General features: G+C 43.3%; 2 protein-coding genes across 2 annotated transcripts; one reads left to right on the top strand and one right to left on the bottom strand.

Annotated features, from left to right (window-relative positions):
- Nucleotides 1-2,966: 2,966 nt before the first annotated feature.
- On the bottom strand, nt 2,967-6,911 carry LOC129847403 (collagen alpha-2(IV) chain-like; the record flags this gene model as incomplete). Its single annotated transcript, XM_055915186.1, has 1 exon — nt 2,967-6,911. A coding segment is annotated over one exon (3,402 nt), but the record flags the coding sequence as incomplete, so codon positions are not given.
- Nucleotides 6,912-6,951: 40 nt separating this feature from the next.
- Nucleotides 6,952-13,205, top strand: LOC129847406 (uncharacterized). Its single transcript, XM_055915194.1, has 3 exons — nt 6,952-11,742; nt 11,863-12,880; nt 13,089-13,205. The coding sequence occupies exons 1-3, from the start codon at nt 7,757-7,759 to the stop codon at nt 13,203-13,205; spliced, it is 5,121 nt and encodes a 1,706-aa protein (XP_055771169.1). The 5' UTR covers nt 6,952-7,756.
- The last annotated feature ends 6 nt before the right edge of the window (nt 13,206-13,211 follow it).

Genomic DNA, 13,211 nt, shown 5'->3' with positions numbered 1-13,211 from the left:
GTTACTGTTCAGTTGAACATTAGAAGGATCAAAACGAGTTGCCTAAGTGACGTAGAGCGTGGTGTGATTGTCGGTGGCAGGTGCAACGGTTCCAGTATCTCAGAAACGGACGGCTTTTCATGCACGTCAGTGTCTAGGGTTTACCGAGAACGGTGCTACAAACAGAAAACATCAAGTCAGCGGCAGTCCTGTGCTGGAGAACAGCTTGATGAGAGAGGTCCAAGGAGAATGCCAAGAATCCTGCAAGCTAACAGGCGTGCCACAAACAGGCAAATAACCACGCAGTACAACAGTGGTGTGTAGAACGACATCTTGGAACGCACAACTCGTCGGTCTTCATCACAGATGGGTTTGTAGCAGATGACCAAACCGGGTTCCTATCAGCTTAAAACAAGAAGAAGCTGCTCCAGTGGGACACGATCACCAACACTGGACATTTGAGGAGTGGAAAAACATTGCCTGGTCCGACAAATCCTGGTTCATGTTGCGTCATGCTGATGGCAGAGTCAGGATTTGGCGTAAGCAGAATGAGTCCATGGCCCCATCCTGCCTGGTGTCAATCTAGGCAATCTAGGCAGAGGTAAATTAATCCAAAAACAAAATATTTATTTTATTTTTATATAAATTTAGATATATCAATCAATCAATTGAAACCCATCCTCTGTTCACAGAGCTCACGGAGTGGAAGTTTGAAAACTGAAACAAGGCTGCCACCTGCTGGTGAGATGAGTGTTGAACACTACTTTAACACGGAGAGATGAGAGAGGAGAGAGAGATGAGAGGCGGAAGAGATGAGAGAGGAGGGAGAGAGATGAGAGGAGGGAGAGATGAGAGGCGGGAGAGATGAGAGAGGAGGGAGAGAGATGAGAGGAGGGAGAGATGAGAGGAGGGAGAGAGAGATGAGAGGAGGGAGAGAGAGATGAGAGGGAGAGAGCAGGGAGAGAGATGAGAGAGAGATGAGAGGAGGGAGATGAGAGGAGGGAGAGAGAGATGAGAGGGAGAGAGATGAGAGAGGAGGGAGAGATGAGAGAGGAGGGAGAGATGAGAGGAGGGAGATGAGAGATGAGAGGGAGAGAGCAGGGAGAGAGGGAGTGATGGAGTGAGATGTATATTTTTAGACATGGTATCTTCTTGACCAGCTCCAGGTATGTTTAGAGACATGGTAGCTTCTTGACCAGCTCCAGGTATGTTTAGAGACATGGTATCTTCTTGACCAGCTCCAGGTATGTTTAGAGACATGGTAGCTTCTTGACCAGCTCCAGGTATGTTTAGAGACATGGTAGCTTCTTGACCAGCTCCAGGTATGTTTAGAGACATGGTAGCTTCTTGACCAGCTCCAGGTATATTTAGAGACATGGTAGCTTCTTGACCAGCTCCAGGTATGTTTAGAGACATGGTAGCTTCTTGACCAGCTCCAGGTATGTTTAGAGACATGGTAGCTTCTTGACCAGCTCCGGGTATGTTTAGAGACATGGTAGCTTCTTCACCAGCTCCAGGTATGTTTAGAGACATGGTAGCTTCTTGACCAGCTCCAGGTATGTTTTGAGACATGGTAAATCTTGACCAGCTCCAGGTATGTTTAGAGACATGGTAGCTTCTTGACCAGCTCCAGGTATGTTTAGAGACATGGTAGCTTCTTGACCAGCTCCAGGTATGTTTAGAGACATGGTAGCTTCTTGACCAGCTCCGGGTATGTTTAGAGACATGGTAGCTTCTTGACCAGCTCCAGGTATGTTTAGAGACATGGTAGCTTCTTGACCAGCTCCGGGTATGTTTAGAGACATGGTAGCTTCTTGACCAGCTCCAGGTATGTTTAGAGACATGGTAGCTTCTTGACCAGCTCCGGGTATGTTTAGAGACATGGTAGCTTCTTCACCAGCTCCAGGTATGTTTAGAGACATGGTAGCTTCTTGACCAGCTCCAGGTATGTTTATAGACATGGTAGCTTCTTGACCAGCTCCAGGTATGTTTAGAGACATGGTAGCTTCTTGACCAGCTCCAGGTATGTTTAGAGACATGGTAGCTTCTTGACCAGCTCCAGGTATGTTTAGAGACATGGTAGCTTCTTGACCAGCTCCAGGTATGTTTAGAGACATGGTGGCTTCTTGACCAGCTCCAGGTATGTTTATAGACATGGTAGCTTCTTGACCAGCTCCAGGTATGTTTTGAGACATGGTAGCTTCTTGACCAGCTCCAGGTATGTTTAGAGACATGGTAGCTTCTTGACCAGCTCCAGGTATGTTTAGAGACATGGTAGCTTCTTCACCAGCTCCAGGTATGTTTAGAGACATGGTAGCTTCTTGACCAGCTCCAGGTATGTTTAGAGACATGGTAGCTTCTTGACCAGCTCCAGGTATGTTTAGAGACATGGTAGCTTCTTGACCAGCTCCAGGTATGTTTAGAGACATGGTAGCTTCTTGACCAGCTCCAGGTATGTTTAGAGACATGGTAGCTTCTTGACCAGCTCCAGGTATGTTTAGAGACATGGTAGCTTCTTGACCAGCTCCAGGTATGTTTAGAGACATGGTAGCTTCTTGACCAGCTCCAGGTATGTTTAGAGACATGGTAGCTTCTTGACCATCTCCAGGTATGTTTAGAGACATGGTAGCTTCTTGACCAGCTCCAGGTATGTTTAGAGACATGGTAGCTTCTTGACAAGCTCCAGGTATGTTTTGAGACATGGTAGCTTCTTGACCAGCTCCAGGTATGTTTAGAGACATGGTAGCTTCTTGACCAGCTCCAGGTATGTTTAGAGACATGGTAGCTAGCTGGTATGCTGGACCATAGCTGGTTGGAAACGTAGTTAAGGCAAAGTTTGAATGAATAACTGACAACTAAAATAGTACTACATTCAATAATTTATATTTTTAGCTGAAATAACGTGGTTTAATGTTGAATTGGAGCATTTTGGAGTCACATGGTTACATTTAAACAGCATGAGAACAAAACACCAGACTCTCACAGGCTTCATTCATTATAAATGTTTATTCCTTCAGATGGGAAGAAGATGGATACATACAGTGATAGAATTACATTCAGAATATATAATAGTATCTCTATGGTAACAGTGATAGAATTACATTCAGAACATATAATAGTATCTCTATGGTAACAGTGATAGAATTACATTCAGAACATATAATAGTATCTCCATGGTAACAGTCATAAGGAAGTCACAACCTGACAAACTGTAGGCCAGGGTTGGGGTTAATTCCATTTCAATTCCAAATGTTCCTCATTGAAAAGCATTGAAGAGAAATGGATTTCCAGTGTACTTCTAGAACTGACTGGAATTGAAATGGAATTGATCTCAACCCTGCTGGAAGCCTAATTATTAACATTAACAAGAGTAATGGCAGCACATCATCAAGGAATTAAACTGTATTTTATTCATTAAAATAGAATTCTGTTCCCTTACATACTTTTTATATTTGATATAAACAGAGAAGAGTATAGACTATAGATATATATAGACATAGAAGAGAATAGAGGGGAGAGAAGAGTATATACTATAGATATATATAGACATAGAAGAGATGGACAGAGAGGGAAGATACGAGACTATAGATATATAGACATAGAAGAGTTGGGTATATACACGTATCAGTGGGTACCATTATAACCACTACCATTATAACCCTATAACCCTCATTACCCGTATTACCACTATAACACTTATAACAATTATTACCACTACAACCCTTATAACCACTATAACCCTTATAACCCCTATAACCCGTATTACCACTATAACCCCTATAACCCTTATAACCACTATAACCCTTATAACCACTATAACCCGTATAACCACTATAACCCTTATAACCCCTATAACCCGTATAACCCCTATAACCCGTATAACCACTATAACCCTTATAACCCCTATAACCACTATAACCCGTATAACCACTATAACCCCTATAACCCTTATAACCACTATAACCCTTATAACCACTATAACCCGTATAACCACTATAACCCTTATAACCACTATAACCCTTATAACCCCTATAACCCGTATAACCACTATAACCCGTATTACCACTATAACCCTTATAACCCCTATAACCCCTATAACCACTATAACCCGTATAACCCTTATAACCCCTATAACCCCTATAACCCCTATAACCCGTATAACCACTATAACCCGTATTACCACTATAACCACTATAACCCTTATTACCCCTATAACCCTTATTACCACTATAACCATTATAACCCGTATTACAACTATAACCCTTATTACCACTATAACCCATATTACCACTATAACCCATATTACCACTATAACCCCTATAACCCCTATTACCACTATAACCCGTATTACCACTATAACCCGTATTACCCCTATAACCCTTATTACCACTATAACCCGTATTACCACTATAACCCTTATAACCCCTATAACCCTTACTACCACTATAACCCTTATAACCCCTATAACCCTTATTACCACTATAACCCGTATTACCACTATAACCCTTATAACCCCTATAACCCTTATTACCCCTATAACCCTTATAACCACTATAACCACTATAACCACTATAACCACTATAACCACTATAACCACTATAACCACTATAACCCTTATTACCACTATAACCCTTATTACCACTATAACCCTTATTACCTCTATAACCCTCATTACCCCTATAACCCCTATAACCCGTATTACCACTATAACCCGTATTGCCCCTATAACCCCTATAACCCCTATAACCACTATAACCACTATAACCCATATTACCACTATAACCCGTATTACCCCTATAACCCCTATTACCTCTATAACCCTTATTACCACTATAACCCTTATAACCCCTATAACCCCTATTACCACTATAACCCTTATTACCCCTATAACCCTTATTACCACTATAACCCGTATTACCCCTATAACCACTATAACCACTATAACCCGTATTACCACTATAACCCGTATTACCACTATAACCCTTATTACCCCTATAACCCTTATTACCACTATAACCCTTATTACCACTATAACCCTTATTACCACTATAACCCGTATTACCCCTATAACCCTTATCACCCCTATAACCCTTATCACCCCTATAACCCGTATTACCACTATAACCCGTATAACCCCTATAACCCTTATTACCCCAATAACCACTATAACCCGTATTACCACTATAACCCGTATTACCACTATAACCCGTATTACCCCTATAACCCTTATTACCACTATAACCACTATTACCCGTATTACCACTATAACCACTATTACCCGTATTACCACTATAACCAATATAACCCTTATTACCCCTATAACCCCTATAACCCGTATTACCACTATAACCCTTATTACCCCTATAACCCTTATAACCCTTATTACCACTATAACCCTTATTACCCCTATAACCCCTATAACCCTTATTACCACTATAACCACTATAACCCGTATTACCACTATAACCACTATAACCACTATAACCCGTATTACCACTATAACCCATATTACCCCTATAACCCCTATAACCCCTATAACCCGCATTACCACTATAACCCTTATTACCACTATAACCACTATAACCCTTATTACCCCTATAACCACTATAACCCTTATTACCCCTATAACCCGTATTACCCTTATAACCACTATAACCCTTATTACCCTTATAACCACTATAACCCGTATTACCCTTATAACCACTATAACCCTTATTACCCCTATAACCCGTATTACCCTTATAACCACTATAACCCTTATTACCCCTATAACCACTATAACCACTATAACCCTTATAACCACTATAACCCGTATTACCCTTATAACCCTTATTACCCTTATAACCACTATAACCCGTATTACCCTTATAACCACTATAACCCTTATTACCCCTATAACCCGTATTACCCCTATAACCCTTATAACCCTTATAACCACTATAACCCTTATTACCCCTATAACCCTTATTACCCCTATAACCCTTATTACCCCTATAACCCTTATAACCCCTATAACCCTTATAACCCCTATAACCCTTATTACCACTATAACCCTTATAACCACTATAACCCTTATAACCACTATAACCCTTATAACCACTATAACCCTTATTACCCTTATAACCACTATAACCACTATAACCACTATAACCACTATAACCACTATAACCACTATTACCACCATAACCCTTATTACCACTATAACCACTATAACCACTATAACCACTATAACCACTATAACCACTATAACCACTATAACCCTTATTACCACCATAACCCTTATTACCACTATAACCACTATAACCACTATAACCACAATAACCACTATAACCACTATAACCCGCATTACCACCATAACCCTTATTACCATTATAACCCTTATTACCACTATAACCCTTATAACCACTATAACCCGTATAACCCCTATAACCCTTATTACCCCTATAACCCCTATAACCACTATAACCCTTATAAACACTATAACCACTATAACCCCTATAACCACTATAACCACTATAACCACTATAACCCTTATTACCACCATAACCCTTATTACCCCTATAACCACTATAACCACTATAACCCTTATTACCACTATAACCACTATAACCACTATAACCACTATAACCACTATAACCACTATAACCACTATAACCACTATAACCCGCATTACCACCATAACCCTTATTACCATTATAACCCTTATAACCACTATAACCCTTATTACCCCTATAACCCGCATTACCACCATAACCCTTATTACCACTATAACCCTTATAACCACTATAACCCTTATAACCACTATAACCCTTATTACCCCTATAACCCGCATTACCACCATAACCCTTATTACCACTATAACCCTTATAACCACTATAACCCTTATTACCCCCTATAACCCTTATTACCACTATAACCCTTATAACCCCTATTACCCTTTGTTGCGTCAAAACAGAACACTCAAAACAGAACACTCAAAACATGAGCACAATGGCAGCTCTTCCTTTAAAGACCTCCAGGCCTCAAGAGGGCAGATAACCCAAAAAACACAGGTGGAACTAAAAAATTGAGCCAGGATTTCTGGAGGGACTACTTTTACATGCGCACCTGTCAGATAAGCATGGGTATAAAATGTTTGGTCCTCAACATACACACAGCTCATTGTTCAACCCTAAAGACGCAACTGGTATGTAATGTTTGGAATTATTTATTATGTTGCATCCAGTGCTTAGCAATTTACATGTTTAACTCTGGTAGGAATTTTGACTTTTGTTGTGGATATTTTCTGACCTCAGAAGTAATTGCTAGAAGTGCTAGATTAAATTGTTTAAACGTTTACTTTATTCAAAGCCATGCTTTGTTGCTGTGTCATGCATTGTTTAGTGTAAAATAATGCATGTTTATTCTCTGTTTGTTTAAGGTTATCAACCTATTCCTAGTGCTATTCCTAGTGCTAGTGCTATTCCTATTGCTATTGCTATTCCTATTCCCTATTCCTCTGTGATTCAACTACTCTATTCAACAAATCAACTATTTCAACATATTCAACAAATGGCATCAAAACCATAATAAAACACTGGAAAGGAATTGAGTTGTCCCTTTGCATCCTTCACGGGTTGAGCAAGCCGTTTTCAAGTTTGGGCAGAGCTGAAAATAATTATAACACCTAGACAACTTGACAGTTGATAACCACGCGTGGCAGTGAAGACGAAAGGATTAACGGCCTGAAGTCAGGAAAGCTGTCGTCGCAGAGAGGAGTATTGGCTTACATCTCAAAATGGCGGCGGAGACTCTTGGGAAAACCGTGAAGGAGCTGAAGCAAGAAAGAACTTTGGCTAAGAGTGCTTTTACCAAGCAAGCAAACTTCCTTAGCAGAGGTGCAAAACACATGACTAAGAGCGAACTGCGAGAGGAGTTCAAGAAGCTCACGTCGGAGGCAAGGAAGGTCAGTGAGACAAATGATGAATACAGGGCTGGACTTCTGGCAGACATTGAAGCTGAAACCGATGAGGGTGAAGAAGCTGACCTGAGCAAGCAGCAGCAGACTGAACTTGAGAAGACATTCCAAGAATGCGAAGTACGATTGGATGAGGTCAGGGGGATGATCCAGTCCAACCTATGGCCTAGATACGGGGAGGACGAGGTGAAGTCTGCAATCAAAGAAGCTGAGACCGCCTGTGATGGAGTTGCTCAAATACCTGTTATGGCTGTAAATAGAGATGGCTTCGAGCTACGGTGGGATGGTGCGAAGGCACAAGTCCAAGATGCAATCACAAGCCTAGCAGAGTGGGAGATGTGGATTCCAGTAGCAGAAAAAGAACGGCTGGAAGCCAGAGTAAAGGATCTGAAAGCATTCAGAAACAACCTTGAAGCAAGGAGGGCAGGATTTCTCACAGCGCAAAGAATTGCGGAAGAGGATAAAGACAGAGGGAGAGTGCTGCAGATGCCCATGCCAGCTCCACAGCCGACACTGAGAATAAAACCAACCTGTTTACCCAAGTTCAGTGGGTATAAAAGGAATTTCCATCGATGGAGGAGAGACTGGGAGAGTCTACAGAAGCAGGGGGAACCAACAGGCTCAGTCGAAGTAAAGAAAATCCAACTCATTGACAGTGTAGATGAGAGAATGTGCAGAGACCTCCATTTGTCTACTTACAATACTGCTGAGGACATGTTCAGGGTGCTTGAGAACAGGTATGGAAACAAGTCTACAATTGCCTTGGAGATAATTGAGGATCTGGAGAAAATTCCTGCTTTAAGAGCAAATCAGCCAAGGAAAGTTATCGACATGATCCAAACTATAGAGAAGGCACTGGATGATCTCACAGAGCTTGGAGGCACAGGAGCCATCAACAACCCTCTAGTGATTAGATCCATAGAAAGCAAGTTACCTGACAACATCAAGCGGGATTGGCTTGTCTTCATGGTTAACCCGAGGAATAATGTCACGCCGGACAATCACTTTGAAAACCTTCTTAAATTCCTGAAAACACAGGAGGAAATTCTTGAAAAATTAGAGCAGCTGGGAGTGAGTGAAAAGCCAGAAAATAAATATGCTTGTGTGGAGAGAAGATATGCGTCCACACGTTCCACAAGGAAAGGCGGCTGTGTTGTCTGTGGAGATGAAAAGCATAGAGAAAAGATCTTCTTTTGCAAGCGTTTCAAAGAACTGAAGCCGGTGGAAAAGTTGGATGCTGTAGAAAAGCTGGGGGCCTGCAAGAGGTGCTTGGTCTGTCATGGAGAAGATGATGAATGCAAAGACACTTACCTGTGCAGGAAAAGAGACTGTAAGAAAGACCATCATTTCTTTCTTTGTCTGAAGGGAGATTTCAAGAGAAGTGACTCAGACAGAAGACAATCCAATGTGAGAAGGTATACGCTTACAGAGGAGCAGGAGGAATTGGTGTCTAAGCTCTCCCCAGAGATGGCAGAGAAATTCAAGAAAGCATTCACCAACGCCACTGCGAAAACAAACTGTGTCAAAAATAATCAGCTGGGAGTGACTGAGTCAAGTGCAGTAGAAGAATTGCCAGTTATTCTAATGCTGCTCAAGGTAACTGCCAATGCAGGACAAAGAATTGGAACCCTGATCGACTTGGCATCGGACACAAACTACATCACTCACAGAGCTGCCAGAAGATTAAATCTTCGAAGTGAAAACATCACTTTAGTCGTTCATGGAGTCGGAGGAATGGCCATGAAGGTTAGAACCAGAAGATATCTCCTCAGAGTGAGGGTCAAAACGCCCATAGGCACGGAAAGAGCTCATGAGCTTATCTGCTATGGTTTGAATGAAATTGCCAACGTCCACAGAGTCATCAAACCTGAGCAACTCAAGAAGTTCTTCCCAGAAGTCAATCTAGGAGATCTGAGTAGACCGGAGAGTATTGAGCTACTGATAAGCCACCGCGAAGGAAGACTTGCTCCGCAAAGAGTGAAGGTGATTGGAGACCTTGTCTTGTGGGAAGGTCCGCTAGGAAAGATTGTTGGTGGAGCACATCCAGATCTGTTTGAAGAAGTGGATATAGCCGCACACAGGTCTGAAACACACTTTGCTCGATCCATGAAAGCAACTGCTGTCAAGTATCAAGAGATAGCTAAGCTGTTCACAGCTGAAACCAAAGGAACAGTTGCTCACAGAGAGTTCTTGGATTGGTGGAAGTGGGACAGCATTGGAGCAGCTTGCGACCCAAAGTGTGGAGGATGCCGGTGCGGCAACTGTCAACCAGGAGGCAAAGAAATGACTCTGAGTGAGGAAAGAGAGCTGGAGATCATAAGGAAAGGCCTCACCTACATCAAAGCAGATGCTCACAGTGATGAACCCCACTGGGACACAAAATACCCCTGGATTCAAGATCCAAGTTCCCTTCCTGACAACAGGATTGGGGTGGAAGCCACCTTCTTGAGAACAGAAAAGCAACTCAAAAAAGAGCCAGAGTGGAGAATAGCATACACAGCTCAAGTCCATGAAATGGTCGAGAGAAGAGCAGCGAAGAAACTCACCAAAGAGCTCATTGCCAGCTGGAAGGGGCCAGTATGGTATGTCAGCCACTTGGTGGCAGCAAACCCGCACTCTCTCACAACACCTGTGAGACTGGTATGGAACAGCAGCCAGAAGTTTAGAGGGGTCAGCATGAATGACCTTCTGCTGAAAGGGCCTGATGTCCTCAATCCCATCCGAGCAGTACTACTCAGGTTCAGGAGAGGCGTCAATGCTGCCCTCGGCGACATTAAGAAAATGTACAATTCTGTGTGGTTGGAAGACCTGGAGATGCACCTCCACAGATTTCTCTGGAGAGACACTGAGGAGGAAGAGATTGAAGAGTATGCGATCACCAGAGTCAACATTGGCGATCGACCAGCAGGGTGCATTGCGCAATTGGCTATGAGAGAGACAAGCAAACTGCCCATGTTTGCTCACCTGGAGGAGGAACGTAGGATCCTTGAAGAGGATACCTATGTCGATGACATACTGACTTCCCATAATGACTTGCAAAAGCTGGACCAGAACACCAAAAGTGTTGAAGAGATCCTGAAGGCAGGCGGCTTCGTCCTCAAGCCCTGGGTCCGGTCAGATCAAAGTGGGAGGCAGGAGATCGTACCAGGAGAACAAGGAGCGCAGTCAAGCACAGCACTCATTCTCCCAAACCAAATGAGGGAAGGATACAATAAAGCCCTTGGAGTCGGATACCTTGTTGAGGAGGATAGACTGTACCTCATGACTTCAATCAATTTCTCAAAGAGGAAAGGGAAAATGAGAGTCGGCCAAAATCTCCTTGATGAAGAGGTGAGAGGGAAAACTCCAAACCCACTGACGAGAAGAGAACTGCTGAGCCAGGTAGCTAGCCTGTATGACCCAATAGGCCTCGTCACAGCTGCCAAACAAAAGGGCGCCATTCTTGTCAGAAAGGCGTTTCAGGAAGCTGGAGGCAAAACTCTGACCCGAGACACTTGGGAAAAACCTTTGTCTGAAAATTTGAGGGAAGAAGCCATCCAATTCTTTGAGGAATACACACGTCTTGGCCAAATCACCTTTCACAGAAGCCTCACACCAGCCAACTGGATTGGAAAACCATGGGGAATAACATTCTCTGATGGAAGTGACAAGAGCTATGGAGCCGTAGTGTACTTAAGATGGGAGACCCAGCAAGGCATCAAAGTCAGACTGGTTGAATCCAAAGCAAAGCTCACACCATTGGACCAAAAGGGAGAACCAGTAAAAGCTGAAATCTGCGGTGCTGTCTATGCAGCACGACTTCGAAAGTACGTTGAAAAGCATAGTCGAATAGAAATTGAACGATGGCTCCATCTACTGGACAGTCAAACTGTGTTGGGAGCAATCCAGAGAGACAGCTATGGATATCAAACTTTCTTTGCAAATAGAGTTGGAGAGATCCAGAAATCCACATCCATAGAAGACTGGTGGTGGATCCCAGGAAGCCTGAACAGTGCTGACATCATAACAAGAGGGGCAGCCCCAGAAGACCTCCAGGAAGATTCCATGTGGCAGGATGGACCAGCATTCCTGAGGAAACCTGTGAAAGAGTGGCCACATAAGTCAGCCAAAGAAATCGCTGCGTATGGCAAGGAAGGTATAAACAAACTTCGAAGGAAAGCTTTCTCAGCAGCACTGACCAGAGCGCAGGTCAAGAGAAACCAGAGTGATACACAGCAAAATAAATCAGATGAACCTAAGACTCGGATCCGAAGATCACCAGCCGGCTCTGCGGTAACAAAACTGATTGACATCAGGAAATTCAGCAATCTGACCAGGCTGATCCGAGTCATTGCCTGGGTTTGGAGAGCCGCAACGAGATGGAAAGAAATATTGACCAAGAATTCAGCCTCAGATAAACCAAAGTGGGAGGACGCTCTTTCAACAAACTGGAGGTACAGAGCCAAACAAGCTGTACTCACTGTCGGGGAGTGTGAGGATGCACTAAGAGACTGGTTCCTTGCAGCTCAAGAAGGTATAACCTTTCAAGATGCCACTCTCAACAGACTCGCTGTTTACAGAGATAAAGAGACTGGGCTCTTAGTTTGTGGAGGAAGGTTCCAGATCTTTGATGAGGACGAAACTGCCGTACCAATTCTACCATATGAGGCATGGATATCCACTCTCCTAGCTCAAGAGGCCCATGGTGCAAATCATGAAGAAATAGCAGGCACACTCCTCCGGATGAGGAAGAAAGCCTGGGTGATAAAAGGCCGGAAGCTGGCTAAAAAGAGAGTTGACAATTGTGTGGTGTGCAGAAAGGCCAGGGCCAGAAAGTGCCAACAGATCATGAGTGACCTTCCATCCGAGCGGATAACACCAGCCAGACCATTTGAGTACACAACAGTGGACTTATTTGGACCGTATGAAGTCAAGGACGAGGTGAAAAAGAAAACCAAGCTCAAGGTGTGGGGTATTGTCTTCTGTTGCATGGTATCCAGAGCTATACACACAGATGTTGTCAGTGACCAGTCGACGGAAGGCTTCCTACTGGCTTACCAAAGATTCACGGCACTGAGAGGGCACCCAAAGAAATTGTGGTCAGATCCTGGAAAGAACTTTGTGGGTGCCAGACCTGCCCTCAAAGAACTCTACATCTTCTTGGATCAACTAGGTAAATCTGAGCTTGAAAATGAAGCTTCCAAGCATGGGACAGAATGGAGCTGGAAAATCCACCCAGCAGACTCCCCTCACAGGAATGGAGCTGCAGAAGCAGCTGTTCGTACTGTGAAGCGGG

This window comes from Salvelinus fontinalis, unplaced genomic scaffold (genome assembly GCF_029448725.1).
Source record: "Salvelinus fontinalis isolate EN_2023a unplaced genomic scaffold, ASM2944872v1 scaffold_0827, whole genome shotgun sequence".
Taxonomy (NCBI): Eukaryota; Metazoa; Chordata; class Actinopteri; order Salmoniformes; family Salmonidae; genus Salvelinus; species Salvelinus fontinalis.
This window is presented reverse-complemented; position numbering and strand designations above follow the sequence as displayed.